We start from the raw sequence: 17,086 nt of genomic DNA on the forward strand, positions 1-17,086 counted from the left end.
CCTCCTCCCACGTGAACCTACACTTGTCTATGGTTAGGTGATCATATACCAAGGGCATCCGCCGGGTCCCCGCTACCCTCTCGACCTCATTTCGCACTGACACTAAAGCTTTACGCTTTACTCGCACCTCCTTTGGGAAATCGCGGAAAACTGAATAACCCGTGTTTTTCAATTGTTTCACCCGAGTCATAATATAGTCAATGTCAGAGTCATAAGGCAAGTGAGCGATTATTGTATCTTTTAGGTTTCCTAGTGGGTGGGCCCTGTTAATACATACTTGACTGTGACCGAACGTATCACCACAGAATTTGCCTACTATATACTTAAAGTCCGTTGTTCTTTCACCCCACTTCAGTCCCTTGAATATCAGATTGTTCCTTCTTGATCGACTTTCTAAATCTAAAAGTTTATCCATAATGACTTTATTTTGTCGCTTAAGGTCCCTTATCTGTTCATTTTGTGAAACGTTTTCTTCTTCCAAATGTGACACTTTTTGTGAGAGGTTAACCAAGTCAGATTTTGTGGCCAAATTAGACAATTTAGAGTCCAGGAGATCGGACATAACATCTCTGAGAGAAGATCTTAACTGTCCATTAGTTAACTCACCAACTTTCTCGTCGTCGTTCTCCATTATTCCCATCATCAAACCTGTAGAAGATTCCTCCGGTGATGCTGGCGAGGAACGCGATCTCGGACGTTTGACAGGTCTTCCCGAAGGCGAGAAATAATTGATTATCTTATTGTCTGTCATTAACACAACACTATGTTCGCTTAAATATCACTTTTGATGCCGCAAACACGAACAAAGGACGAAAATCACCGTAATATCCACGACACGAACCCACGACAACTTGTCTGCCACTGACCACGTTGCAACTGACCACGTCGGCGATTTACCGATAACTGATTGTTTTCTTAGTTCCCAACCTAAATTATCAGTTCAAACGATACTTAACCGTTTCTTATCACATTGAAACACAACTCCAATACTAAACTCTGTTTATTACTGCAGAATTTTACAATAAATCGGGAGCTACACTGTAGGACTACTGACTCAAACGGCACCAGTAGTGCCAACCCGTAAACTTAATACCGTTGTTGCTCAGAAATTCTCTGAATTCCCCACTAGCAAAATTGGGACCATTATCACTGACCAATTCTTCCGGTAGGCCAAAAGACGCAAACAGCGTACGCAGTTTTTCAATGGTTTTAAACGATGTAGTAGATTTCATGATAAACACTTCTAGCCATTTGCTAAAACTATCAACAACTATGAGCATTTGTTGTCTTGTTAGTGGGTCTTCCGCATAATCCACGTGGATGCGCTGCCACCTACTTGAAGCTCTAGGCCACTGACATAATGGCACCTTAGCCACAGCATTCCTTGTACACTGACACACATGACATGGGAGAACAGTCTCTTCAATGGTTTTATCAATCCCCGGCCACCAAACAAAGCTTCGGGCTAACATTTTCATCCTATTTATTCCGGGATGCTGATCATGCAGCAATTGGATAACGGCACTCCTCAGTTTCTCTGGCACCACTACTCGACTACCCCATAAAACACACTGGTTCTCTACGGACAACTCATCCCTTCTTCGAAAATAAGCAACCAGCTCAGAATCTTGACTATCACGCCATCCATGCCAAATGAAATCTCTGACCTTTGTCAAAACAGGATCAGTATCAGTAAGTAGAGCGATATCCTTAGCAGTAATAGGATTGAGATCACTCACCAATTTGAAACAGTCGTAGGCCTCTACCAGGGAAGAAACATGAGAGATGTAGTTGGAATCCAGCTCCAATTGGTCGTCATCAGGTAACGGTAATCTCGAAAGAGCGTCCGCATGTGGCAAGTCCAAGCCACGGCGGTACTTTACTTCAAAACTGTAGGCGGAGAGGATCAGGGCCCATCGTTGAAGACGCGCAGCGGCGACACAGGGAACTCCCCGCTTATTTCCAAAGATTGTCACTAAAGGAGCATGGTCAGTCTGTAACACGACATTTTTCCTACCGTAAATATATTTATGGAATTTTTTTACTCCAAAAACAAGAGCCAAAGCTTCTCTATGCAACTGTGAATAATTTCTTTCACTAGCACTCAAGGATTTCGATGCGAAGGCAATAGGCCTCTCTACTCCATCAATAAGGTGCGAAAGCACGGCACCAACACCTCGTGGACTTGCGTCACAAGTCAAAACTAATGGTCTATTTACATCGTAATGAACTAAGACATCTGAAGACAATACCCATGTCTTACTTTCTTGAAAAACAGAAGAACATTGGGATGACCATACCCACGGTGCATCCTTACGAAGTAGATCGTAAAAACAGCTAAGTTTGTCTGAAAGATTGCAAATAAACTTCCCATAATAATTTATAAGGCCTACATAGGCTCTTAACTCTTCCTTTGAAGTTGGCTCGGGTGCATTCCGAATCGCCTCCAAAATACCCTCCTGCGGGCTGATCCCTTTTGACGACAAACAGTAGCCTAGGTACTGTACTGACGGCTGTAAGAATTTACATTTAGAATCATTTACCTTGACTCCATAATTCTGAAGACGTTGAAGAACACTCTCCAAGCGTGACAACGCTTCCTCTTGCGAAGATCCACCCACCAGTACGTCATCCAAATATGCCACTGACCCAGGTAGGCCACCAATAATTTTGTCCATGGCCGCTTGAAAGAGAGCCGGAGCCGAAGACAAACCATACGGCAGACGTCGCAAACGCACTAAGCCTTTGTGCGTGGTTAGAGTCAAGAGTGGTTGGGACTCCTCCGCCACAGGAAGTTGGAGATACGCTGCCTCCAAGTCCAAAACTGAAAACCAGCTACAACCTGCTAGAGTAGCAAAAATGTCCTCCGGTTGAGGCAAGGGATAGTGTTCCGACTGGATCACTTGATTAAGGGTTACTTTAAAGTCCCCGCAGAGTCGCACCCCACTTTTCTTCTGAATCACCACAATAGGAGTAGCCCACTGAGAGCTGGTAACGGGATAAGCAATACCTTCAGCGATCATCCTATCAATCTCATCTTCTACTGATTTACGCAACGCGTAAGGAACAGGGCGATATTTACAAAATTTTGGCACAGCATCCTCTTTTAACACAATACGTGCCTCAACATCCTTAATTTCACCAGGACCTCCTTTGAACACAGAGGCATACTTTTGTTTCAAACCAGAAACGACTTTAGGCTCAACGGCCTTACCTAGGGTTAGGTTAGGTTCACCACCCTTAGATTTAACACTGCCTGATAGGCTATTAACATTACACGTAAAAATAGATTTCCAGTCAAAAGCGATATGTTGTAGCCAACTACGGCCTAGAAGCATAGGCTGGTTCGTACGATCAATCTTAACGACTATCATAGGTAACTGATAAGTCTGGTCCATGTAGGTTACTTTGACTAAAGCTTGTCCAATAACATTGACTTCATTGCCTGAATATGTAAGCAACTTGATATCTACAGTACTCAATTGTACATGAGGGAAATATTTGTTAAACAATTCTTGAGGGCACACAGTTAGTGCCGAGCCAGTATCAATTTCCATTAATACGGATACATTCTCTATTTCTAGGCTTACCTTAAAGGCAGAAACATTATCACCAGAATTCATACTGTACAAAGACAAACTTTCAAACTCCACTTCATCTGAACCATCACTAGGCCTAGGCCTATTTTCCTCTTCCATCTGATGGATTTTAAATTTACCACTTTTTATGGAATTTTTCACTGGATTTTCATTTTTGAACCTGCAAACCTTACTGATATGACCCAGCTTTTTACACCCATGGCACTTGTAATTACTATACGGGCAATTATTAGCCCTATGCTTTGGATTGCCACAACGAAAACACTTATTTATCTGAGACATATCTCCCTTCACATCACTTGAATTTGATTTAGATCCCGCACTGTGAAAATTTGAACCTCGGTTGGAAACACGTGCATTCTTCTTGACCTGAAACCTGGAAATTTCCTGAACACTTGTATTCGAGAATAGACCTGTCTGTTTCTTGGCCTGTTCAAGCCTGAGTGCAAGAGCCAACGTTTTCTTCAAATCCATTTCTTCGGAAAGTAATTTTTGACGAATTGCTTCATTTTTAATTCCCGAAACTAACTTGTCTCTCAGTGCGTCCGATAAGAATGTTCCAAAATCACTAGTCGAAGCCAAATGCTTCACTGCCACTACGAACTCTGCAATACTTTCAGATTGTTTCTGGCATCGACTATAAAAAGTATAACGCTCAGCGACCACAAGGCGTTTAGGAGAATAATGATCTTCCAAGATTTTGCTCAAATTATCGTAAGATTCTTCATCAATCTTCTTAGGAGAAATAAGATCGGTGAGGACGGCTAATATTTTAGGGCCTATTACCGTAATCAAGATGGAGACCTGCTTCACGTCCTTGACCTCGTTGGCCTTGAAAAAGTGTTTCAAACGTAACAAATACGAACTAATATCTTCTTCGTACGGATTAAACTCCGATATCCGACCGATACTAGACATTTCACGCACACGCGGATTTAATTTCGTCGCCAAATGTAATAACTGTATTACTGATACTTAGTAAGATTAAAAGAACCCGATACTAGGGACAACTTACTAATTAGCATGTTAACTCCGACTGCCGTTCCACTCCGCTTCGTGCCATCGTTCCTAGTCGGTGACGTCACTCAGCAGTGCAGCCAACCACACACACGAACTCAATAATCTTCTGGCAATGTAATATAGCCTTATATATTACAATTAATGTTAATAATTAGTAGGCCCTATATAAATGAGTTCTTTACTCTTTATTTGTAATATAAATTACATCATTATATTGTGTAATGACATTTTTAAGAGGGTTGACCCAATTCCAACTGTAAATTGTATGTGTTGTTTAAATAACTGGGGTTTTGTCATTAACGTGTACAACACTACAGGGTCTATATTTAAACAACTTAATAATCACTTCTACATCAAAACACAACACACAACATTGGATTGAGAACAGACTGATTTCTTTAATTCCCCCACCACCGGATGTGAGTTTACGCGACAAAAAAGTGTCGCTGTCGCGTGACATTTTTGTCAGCCGCAAGACGTGGCGCGACTCGCGACTCGCGACTGTCGCGGTGCATAAAACCAGCCTAAAACTACCATATCTCTGTTAATACTCAAATCTTAATAATTAAGGTGTCAATCGATTTGCAATAAAGTTGCCTTAAAAAAGTTATCCTTGTAAAATGTTAGTTAAATCAACGGTTTTTGAGTTATTTAAGAAACAAAACTTAAAATGGACGCCATTTTGTTTTTAGAATTTGAAAACTCGTCATAATTTTTCGGTAGCTTTGTCTAGTTTTCATAAATGTTTGTGCAAAGTTTCAATTTCGAATGCTTAACCATTCTTTAGAAAAAATGTATAACTAAAAAAAAACAAAATGGCGGCTGTGTGAGTAACTAAGGACATCCGGACAATTTAAATATAATATTTAGGTATGTTATATTTAGGTATGTTAATTACCCAGGAACAATGCCCTAAAATATTGTTAGAGAGTTCCGGGATCCCCTGTATAATTGTCTTTTGTTCAATTGTTCATACAAAGCGCTATAGTGGTAGTTTACTTTCACAATCCGCTTAAAAATTTAATAAAGAAAAGGTTTCTCGTCGTAAGGAACACGCCTAAAAAACTTTAATTTACAAGGCAGTTAATCCAAAATAAATTAAGATTCATCCTGCATAATATTAAAGTCTTAAATTGAATCACATAAGCCGATAATTTTGTCTAAGTCAAGAAACATGCTCGTCCTAATTTAAATGGTAAATATGTTATTTAAATTAGTCGTTAATACTTTATAACTATTTGATATTCAAAAATACCCGTTATTTTATACCTATACACAAAATTTTCTAAAAAAAAACTGTTAATTCACTAGCGGTTTTAAGAAGGATATGTGGCTTTTATAGCACTTTTGGAGTTGCATAACGTTCGTTAGCGCAACTCATCTTCAGTATCAAACAAAATGCCAAAAGAATTATGTAAATTGAAAGCAGAGCCTCGATTTTTATTACATTACATTGATTGAAAGAAACTGTGCTGGGGCTACATGTGAACCAAACGAGACGCCAGATCCACGCTACACGCTGCTACCAAGGAACCCCGCTCGTCTTGAAAACATCTGTACAAGGTAGCACCACACCACACCCATTTTACCAAATAAGTTTAATTCCGCCACCAACAGAAATAATCAGAAGGTTGAATAGGGGGAAAAGTACAATCAACTATAAACAAAACAAATATAACAGCTGTCGCATCTTAAGTATTTGTAAATGTTATTTAATTCAATACTTTATTTAACGAACGCCCCCGTTAGGAGAGGAGTTTTCGAAAATAAACTTTCTGGGGAAGTTTCTCATCACGAACTGTCATCCAAGTATAATATTGGTAATGTAAGATTGTAACCTTTTTGAGGTAGGTAAATCACTCAGGTATAAGACAAAAAAAAATCTCTAACTCTAACTAAAACACGAGTTTTGTGAGTTTTGTGTTTTAATAACTCTGTTAAAAAACCTATTCCTTAAAAGTAAAGAGTTACGATTGGATTTTTTATGCTTTGGAAAGTTTTAAACCCTGTAAAAAGGCCCCCTCGTTTCATACTATTATTATAAGTAGTTTGAGTAATCATAAAAAATGTTGCATTTAAAATTTTATTTGAGGTTTTTAAATAATTATTAAATTTTAATTTTTTTAAATATTACATTTTAAATTTAAATTTTAGTTTGTATTTTAAAAGTCTAAGAAAATTCTAGATAGGGTAAACATACTACGTAAAATGCCAGATTATTTGTTTTCTAAGTGACACATTTCTAATACAAGTCTAAACTCTGTCAGATAAATGAATGAGACAGTTGAAGTTCCTCTTCTATTTGTCACTGAACAGTTAAGTGAAAATGCTAATTAATTGCCGAGACAGATTTCAAGCAATGCTTTGATTGGAGAGAAGAACAAGACTCAGTTATTTATGTGAAACAAATTTAATAATCTTAACAATACGAGATTGTTTGTTAGAAAATATAAATATGCAGCAAACAGTTATGTCCTCAAAAGATTGTACTTGTTTATCTGTATTAAATTAAAATACATATTTTTTCTAACTGTCAAGGTTATTGGATCAGCTAGAATGTGTTTAAGTACAATGCATCCATAGCAAAAATGAAAAGTGGACGGTAATAATTCATTGCGAAAACGTATATCTCACTCGACAACAAAAATAATAAGGTAAAAAGTAAGACGCAGCATCAAAACAAATCAATTTCTGTCTCATGGTTGTTTGTTGTAGGGATAGTTTTTTTCATTGAAAACACTTCTGCAAGGATTAACTAATCCTAACTACTCTAGAACCAATAATTTGTAACTCAATGCTTTGTAGATGCAGATGGTCATAGTGGTAACACATTTTTGTGTTTTTGTCAGCCAAATTTTAGGTTATGTCTACTTTGCCTCACTTTCTTGTACCGTAGTCATGGATTGCATCTCTTGAAAAATATGCATTGATAGTTTCGAGCAGCGTAGCTTAAACGGACTAAACCACATGAAAATGTCCAACCTTGGACAAAAATTAGATTATAATCTTATTAAAGTAACACTTATTTACCAATACAGTAACAGTTTTGCGATTAAAGAAAACTACTAAGACTCATCACAACGACGTAAGAGAAAACCATTCAAAGGAATCGTGTGAACTTTACTCTTAAGTGGTGTCTAGCACTAGTCGCTAGTGTCAAGCGTAAAGTCAAACACCTTTGCCATCATGTAATACAGCTCTTACGGTAGAGGAAAGTGAAAGGAATGCCCTGTGCGATTAGAATTCCACACAGTGCTCGCAACTCGGGATATTCCTTACTCGCCACAAGTATATTTCCAGCAAAAAATACTAGCCTAAAGAACGCGGTCGTCCCATAACCAAATTTCCTCCGCACCTTCTCTGGCAGTATAGAAAGTTTACATCTGTTACCTGTAAGAGTCTTGGCGGTTGTATCTGCCGGGGATGCACAAAGTATCCATTGCCTCGAAGGTGCAAGCGATCGCCGCCTCCTCCACTGTTGGTGAGTCCGTGGGGGTCTCGGAGGTGACGACCAGCACTGGCACCGCCGACATCTCCGGCACATCCATCCTAAAACACACCACAAGAGTGTCAAGTAATGTGTCTACAACAGTGGGTGTCTAGAGGAGACGACCAGCACTGGCACCACCGACATCTCCGGCTCATCTATCCTACAACACACCACAAGAGTGTCAAGTAATGTGTCTACAACCGTGGGTGTCTAGAGGAGACGACCAGCACTGACACCGCCGACATCTCCGGCACATCCATCCTACAACACACCACAAGAGTGTCAAGTAATGTGTCTACAACAGTGGGTGTCTAGAGGTGACGACCAGCACTGGAACCGCCGACATCTCCGGCACATCCATCCTACAACACACCACAAGAGTGTCAAGTAATGTGTCTACAACAGTGGATGTCTAGAGGTGACGACCAACACTGGAACCACCGACATCTCCGGCTCATCCATCCTACAACACACCACAAGAGTGTCAAGTAATGTGTCTACAACAGTGGATGTCTAGAGGTGACGACCAGCACTGACACCGCCAACATCTCCGGCACATCCATCCTACAACACACTACAAGAGTGTCAAGTAATGTGTCTACAACAGTGGGTGTCTAGAGGTGACGACCAGCATTGGCACCGCCGACATCTCCGGCACATCCATCCTACAACACACCACAAGAGTGTCAAGTAATGTGTCTACAACAGTGGATGTCTAGAGGTGACGACCAGCACTGGCACCACCGACATCTCCGGCACATCCATCCTACAACACACCACAAGAGTGTCAAGTAATGTGTCTACAACAGTGGGTGTCTAGAGGTGACGACCAGCACTGGCACCGCCAACATCTCCGGCTCATCCATCCTACAACACACTACAAGAGTGTCAAGTAATGTGTCTACAACAGTGGGTGTCTAGAGGTGACGACCAGCATTGGCACCGCCGACATCTCCGGCACATCCATCCTACAACACACCACAAGAGTGTCAAGTAATGTGTCTACAACAGTGGATGTCTAGAGGTGACGACCAGCACTGGCACCACCGACATCTACGGCACATCCATCCTACAACACACCACAAGAGTGTCAAGTAATGTGTCTACAACAGTGGGTGTCTAGAGGTGACGAACAGCATTGGCACCGCTGACATCTCCGGCACATCCATCCTACAACACACCACAAGAGTGTCAAGTAATGTGTCTACAACCGTGGGTGTCTAGAGGAGACGACCAGCACTGGCACCGCCGACATCTCCGGCACATCCATCCTACAACACACCACAAGAGTGTCAAGTTATGTGTCTACAACCGTGGGTGTCTAGAGGAGACGACCAGCACTGGCACCGCCGACATCTCCGGCACATCCATCCTACAACACACCACAAGAGTGTCAAGTAATGTGTCTACAACCGTGGGTGTCTAGAGGAGACGACCAGCACTGGAACCACCGACATCTCCATCCTACAACACACCACAAGAGTGTCAAGTAATGTGTCTACAACAGTGGATGTCTAGAGGTGACGAACAGCATTGGCACCGCCGACATCTCCGGCACATCCATCCTACAACACACCACAAGAGTGTCAAGTAATGTGTCTACAACAGTGGATGTCTAGAGGTGACGAACAGCATTGGCACCGCCGACATCTCCGGCACATCCATCCTACAACACACCACAAGAGTGTCAAGTAATGTGTCTACAACAGTGGGTGTCTAGAGGTGACGACCAGCATTGGCACCGCCGACATCTCCGGCACATCCATCCTACAATACACCACAAGAGTGTCAAGTAATGTGTCTACAACAGTGGGTGTCTAGAGGTGACGAACAGCACTGACACCGCCGACATCTCCGGCACATCCATCCTAAAACACACCACAAGAGTGTCAAGTAATGTGTCTACAACAGTGGGTGTCTAGAGGTGACGACCAGCACTGGCACCACCGACATCTCCGGCACATCCATCCTACAACACACCACAAGAGTGTCAAGTAATGTGTCTACAACAGTGGATGTCTAGAGGTGACGACCAGCATTGGCACCGCCGACATCTCCGGCACATCCATCCTACAATACACCACAAGAGTGTCAAGTAATGTGTCTACAACAGTGGGTGTCTAGAGGTGACGAACAGCACTGACACCGCCGACATCTCCGGCACATCCATCCTAAAACACACCACAAGAGTGTCAAGTAATGTGTCTACAACAGTGGGTGTCTAGAGGAGACGAACAGCACTGGAACCACCGACATCTCCGGCACGTCCATCCTACAACACACCACAAGAGTGTCAAGTGATGTGTCTACAACAGTGGGTGTCTAGAGGTGACGACCAGCACTGGCAACGCCGACATCTCCGGCACATCCATCCTACAACACACCACAAGAATGTCAAGTAATGTGTCTACAACAGTGGGAGTCTAGAGGTGACGACCAGCACTGGCACCGCCGACATCTCCGGCACATCCATCCTACAATACACCACAAGAGTGTCAAGTAATGTGTCTACAACCGTGGGTGTCTAGAGGGGACGACCAGTACTGGCACCGCCGACATCTCCGGCACATCCATCCTTTAACACACCACAAGAGTGTCAAGTAGTGTGGCTACAACAGTGGGTGTCTAGAGGTGACGACCAGCACTGGCACCGCCGACATCTCCGGCACATCCATCCTACAACACACCACAAGAGTGTCAAGTAATGTGTCTACAACAGTGGATGTCTAGAGGTGACGACCAGCACTGGCACCACCGACATCTACGGCACATCCATCCTACAACACACCACAAGAGTGTCAAGTAATGTGTCTACAACAGTGGGTGTCTAGAGGTGACGAACAGCATTGGCACCGCTGACATCTCCGGCACATCCATCCTACAACACACCACAAGAGTGTCAAGTAATGTGTCTACAACCGTGGGTGTCTAGAGGAGACGACCAGCACTGGAACCACCGACATCTCCATCCTACAACACACCACAAGAGTGTCAAGTAATGTGTCTACAACAGTGGATGTCTAGAGGTGACGAACAGCATTGGCACCGCCGACATCTCCGGCACATCCATCCTACAACACACCACAAGAGTGTCAAGTAATGTGTCTACAACAGTGGATGTCTAGAGGTGACGAACAGCATTGGCACCGCCGACATCTCCGGCACATCCATCCTACAACACACCACAAGAGTGTCAAGTAATGTGTCTACAACAGTGGGTGTCTAGAGGTGACGACCAGCATTGGCACCGCCGACATCTCCGGCACATCCATCCTACAATACACCACAAGAGTGTCAAGTAATGTGTCTACAACAGTGGGTGTCTAGAGGTGACGAACAGCACTGACACCGCCGACATCTCCGGCACATCCATCCTAAAACACACCACAAGAGTGTCAAGTAATGTGTCTACAACAGTGGGTGTCTAGAGGTGACGACCAGCACTGGCACCACCGACATCTCCGGCACATCCATCCTACAACACACCACAAGAGTGTCAAGTAATGTGTCTACAACAGTGGATGTCTAGAGGTGACGACCAGCATTGGCACCGCCGACATCTCCGGCACATCCATCCTACAATACACCACAAGAGTGTCAAGTAATGTGTCTACAACAGTGGGTGTCTAGAGGTGACGAACAGCACTGACACCGCCGACATCTCCGGCACATCCATCCTAAAACACACCACAAGAGTGTCAAGTAATGTGTCTACAACAGTGGGTGTCTAGAGGAGACGAACAGCACTGGAACCACCGACATCTCCGGCACATCCATCCTACAACACACCACAAGAGTGTCAAGTGATGTGTCTACAACAGTGGGTGTCTAGAGGTGACGACCAGCACTGGCACCGCCGACATCTCCGGCACATCCATCCTACAACACACCACAAGAATGTCAAGTAATGTGTCTACAACAGTGGGAGTCTAGAGGTGACGACCAGCACTGGCACCGCCGACATCTCCGGCACATCCATCCTACAATACACCACAAGAGTGTCAAGTAATGTGTCTACAACCGTGGGTGTCTAGAGGGGACGACCAGTACTGGCACCGCCGACATCTCCGGCACATCCATCCTTTAACACACCACAAGAGTGTCAAGTAGTGTGGCTACAACAGTGGGTGTCTAGAGGTGACGACCAGCACTGGCACCGCCGACATCTCCGGCACATCCATCCTAAAACACACCACAAGAGTGTCAAGTGATGTATCTACAACAGTGGGTGTCTAGAGGTGACGACCAGCACTGGAACCACCGACATCTCCGGCACATCCATCCTACAACACACCACAAGAGTGTCAAGTGATGTGTCTACAACAGTGGGTGTCTAGAGGTGACGACCAGCACTGGCACCGCCGACATCTCCGGCACATCCATCCTACAACACACCACAAGAATGTCAAGTAATGTGTCTACAACGGTGGGTGTCTAGAGGTGACGACCAGCACTGGCACCGCCGACATCTCCGGCACATCCATCCTACAATACACCACAAGAGTGTCAAGTAATGTGTCTACAACCGTGGGTGTCTAGAGGAGACGACCAGTACTGGCACCGCCGACATCTCCGGCACATCCATCCTTTAACACACCACAAGAGTGTCAAGTAGTGTGGCTACAACAGTGGGTGTCTAGAGGTGACGACCAGCACTGGCACCGCTGACATCTCCGGCACATCCATCCTAAAACACACCACAAGAGTGTCAAGTGATGTGTCTACAACAGTGGGTGTCTAGAGGTGACGACCAGCACTGGTACCACCGACATCTCCGGCACATCCATCCTACAACACACCACAAGAGTGTCAAGTGATGTGTCTACAACCGTGGGTGTCTAGAGGTGACGACCAGCACTGGCACCGCCGACATCTCCGGCACATCCATCCTACAACATACCACAAGAGTGTCAACAACCGTGGGTGTCTAGAGGTGACGAACAGCACTGACATCGCCGACATCTCCGGATCAACCATCCTAAAAAAAAAAAAAAAAAAAAAACTGTTAAGAGAGAAGATGATAGTGTGTTTACACCATTATGTGTCTGCCAACATCCATTCTACAAGAGATCGTGATCTCTAGTGATAATAATAAATTATCTACTTTCATATCATATGTCAGTTCTTGATCAAACTAAACAATTGACATGAAGAAGTAAAAATCGGATTGATAGGTTAGGGGGTACAAGTTACTTTTCAGTCTCCCTACGTATGTACTGTAAAAATAGGGAAGAGATTAATTGAAATTGTAAAACACACTGTACATACATACAATTACAACTATTTAGGCTTCACAATTCACTTGTCTTCCTAAGTTTTTTTTTTTTTAGTTTAAGCAGAATTATAAACTAAGAACTGTTCGCAAAGCACGATGTAGATGGTAGAGTATAAAGTAGAGCACTAAAAATAACAAGTTTACAAGTCCTTTCAACGAGCCACGTGCGAATTTGCATCTCAGTTTGGTAAATACTTTCAAACAAACTTAGCATTCTGGTCGCTCCAAACTTTACGAACTTAGACATAATGCAAACTTAAAATCATCCTGTTTGTTAAGTTACTTCAGTTCTCGTTTCGTTGGACGAGTTGATATTTGCTAAATTAGACGATGAGTTCAACACTGAATCTTAAAAATACTCTGCAAGTACACTTCAAATCTGTTTTTGTTAGATAAAACAATCTAACATAAAATCTAAGGATGTTTCATGCCCACTAGCATGTTTCAACAACTTTCATGAAACTAGAGAATGGATTGGTATATTTATATAATGGTTTTTTCTTTCCGTTCCCAAATTTATTCGGTTTAAGGGAAGGTTCCCACTTATTTTTGCTTGTATTTATAGCAGCTGATACGTTCTGACAAATCTCATCTGTTGAGCTATTGTTGATCAAGAGGAGGGTATATAATTCCCCTGAAAACGCATTAATTTTGTGAACAGAGTTTAGTATACAAATAAGCCGTTAGCAACAAACAGCAGTTGATAGTATTTTCCTGTGCGTTTATTGTTGAACGAAATAAATAGATTAGGTGGTTTCTAAGAGGATGATAATCATACAGAGTGTACCGGAACTCTCTACCAACAAATTTAGAGCATTGTTCCTGAGTAAGAAACATATCTAAATACCACATTTAAATTGTCCGGAAGTCCTTATTTACTCACACATTCGCCATTTTGTTTCTTTCACCTATTATTATTTTCTAAAGAATGCCTAAATATACGAAATTGAAAATTTGCACAGACCTTTATGATATCTAGACAAAGCTACCAAAAAACTTTTTTTTATTAATAAAAAAACAAAATGGCGGCCATTTAAAACTTTTGTTTCTTAAATAGCTCAAAAACAGTTAATTTTACCTGAATAACTTAAAGTAAATTCATTACAGACCGATTGACACCTTATTTGATAAGATGGAACGAATATAAACAAAGATATGACAGATGTAGTGATGCTTGACCGCTTCCAGCACGCGCTGCAACGAACCTCCAGCGGTGACGTATCACTAATCTGCCATATCTCAGTTAAAATTCGTTATCCCGTTTCGAAGAACTTTCAAAGTAACCATTTTTTAATCGTATTGATTCATCTTGCTTGTAAATTTAATTAGCAGTATTTATATTTCATTGCCTTCAGTATTGTATGGGAACATGCCTACAGTGATTCTAGTACAAATATTATCTTAGTGCAAAATCACTGATATTGTTCCCGATGGAACGGGGATGGCTAGCAAAAAGATTAACCTAGAAACAAAATCCTAATTTGTCAATAGCATTATTAAAACAAAAAAAACCGTAAAAATTCTACGAGTTTGCAAATATGGTCAGATTGCATGCCTTTGCCCCCTCTTAGCTCGATGCTCAAACCCAAAGCTCATAAAACTTTCAGAGTTTCTCAACTTTCCTTAAGTGGTCGTAACGTAGTAATTAATGATTTCATCAAGCTGTCTTAATGTTCTTAAATTCTTGAAACTGGTTTTAACAGTTCTACTTCTGATTTATTGCACTTCCACAGACGTTTAGTTTGTCTACTCTAAGTTAGTGAGAAGGTAAATATTTATTTGTTTTACAAAAACTACTTACATGATTATATTTTTGAATTGTTGTAATATAATAAAAAGTAAAATATGAAGAGACATAGAATCTCCATGACAAAACTAACTACGCTTTTGCTTAAGATCATGCTGAATATTAAGTGTTACCTACAAATATTTTTTTGAAGTAAAATTATTTGAACATAAGAAGATTGATAAATCTTAGAAATTAGACAATAATCACTGATATATTAAAATCGTGATGTTTAAGTTTACAAGGCCAGCTAAAATGAGACAAATCTGCTAAGGTTGGAAAAGAACTGACTTAAAAGCTCCACAAGATTGTTGAAGCCCGAATAGCGAAAATACTAAAGGACATGTTAAGGACACAAGATATTGGAAACGTGTTTCAAAAGGAAATGGAAATCGAAATCCAATTTAAGGCAAAGAGAAACACGTTCAGCCTGTCCTTATTTTAGCTGTATAAGTGTATACTTCTTTGTCTTCCGGATAAAAAATATTATATGGTATAATTGTTGTAATTTTGTAAGTGCGAAATATTTTTTCTGTTAATAACTGACTACCTCTTTACTATATTAAACTCGTGTTTACAAATACGGTATAACTACAAATGTTTTTAGGTTCATCTAAATATATAAAAGGCAAAGCCCACACTGACTGACTCACTCACTCACTCACTCATCACTAATTCTCCCACTTCCCATTTACCTAGGAGGCTGAAATTCGGTACACCGATTCTTTGGGCATTAAATAGGAAAACTAAGTAGTTTTTATTCTGATCGGGCTTTCGGGCTCCGCCCCAGTGGCTCTGGAATTTCCCATGTTAACCTTATGATTTTTTTATATTTAAAAGGAATTCTTAACAGCTGTTTCAATTAAACAAGTTGGTTCTGTTCTATGATGTTCAATAGCATTAAAGTTACAAGGATTACCAACAGGGTGCAGCACTATTATTTTTTTAAATTTATGACTACAGCCAATTTGCAACCAAAAGGTGAGTGAGCGTAGCGAACGAACTTCAACCTGGAAGCGAGTTAGCGTAGCGAACGAGCTAACCCGAAGGCAAGTGAGCGGAGCGAACGAGCTCCAACTTAAAGGTGAGTGAGCGTAGCGAACGAACTTCAACCATGACGTGATTGAGCCATGCGAACGAGCTCACTTGTGAAGTTAAACGGGGCAAAGCCCGTGGGTACAGCTAGTAAAGATATAAAACAAATGTGAGAAACACAATGTATCCGAGTTGTGTACACTACTTTACCTACGACAGTGTTTTAATTACTACTCATAACTTCTAAAAAACGTTTTATTTTCGTTTATAACCTCTCATTGCCACTAACAGTGATGCAACGAAACATTGTACCTCGCACTAATTGCACCACTATACAATAATTAAATTGGCCTGAACAGCTGATAAGTTGAAGTTCCAATAATTACAATTTTACCACTCTCTCAATCCTAGAACCTAATTGGTCCGTTAGCCGTGTTGTTATGAGTAAAACTATGCTGTTATGTGAAACTTTTCGATTCTAAGAATGCGATCAAGTTGACTAAGATCAGTGAAGCGTTGCCAAATCAAGCAAAACCTAAACGTAAAGAGGGCAACGTTATGACGTAAGTTCTAAAATTATTTGAAAAGTCTTACCAGCAAGTATATTCCTTAATGATGCTATTGTAATAGTTACTACAGTATATTATACTTATACTAGGATAAAATAAATATTATATGACACTGTTAGAGAACTATTTTTAATAAACCTGGTAGTTGGTTTACACAACAACTTAAACAAACAAATATTGCAATAATCAGAATTACATATGTATATCTGTTACATGACTGAGTAAACATATTTTGGTACTTTCCTGTTAAAGGGAACATTCATTATTATCGATGATTTTTTTCTCGATATATCGATATTAACAAATTGAAAC

General features: G+C 41.3%; 1 protein-coding gene across 1 annotated transcript in view; it reads right to left on the reverse strand.

Annotated features, from left to right (window-relative positions):
- LOC128985494 (T-complex protein 1 subunit epsilon-like) overlaps positions 1–17,086 on the reverse strand; it is a 172,771-nt gene that overhangs the window by 14,734 nt on the left and 140,951 nt on the right. Inside the window, exon 2 of the mRNA XM_054405038.1 lies at positions 8,010–8,168. Within this exon, the coding sequence (XP_054261013.1) occupies positions 8,010–8,168 (159 nt within the window). The remainder of the gene's footprint in view (positions 1–8,009; positions 8,169–17,086) is intronic.

This window comes from Macrosteles quadrilineatus, unplaced genomic scaffold (genome assembly GCF_028750875.1).
Source record: "Macrosteles quadrilineatus isolate MER2022 unplaced genomic scaffold, UCM_ALF_1.0 Scaffold_2__2_contigs__length_208266976, whole genome shotgun sequence".
Lineage (NCBI taxonomy): Eukaryota > Metazoa > Arthropoda > Insecta > Hemiptera > Cicadellidae > Macrosteles > Macrosteles quadrilineatus.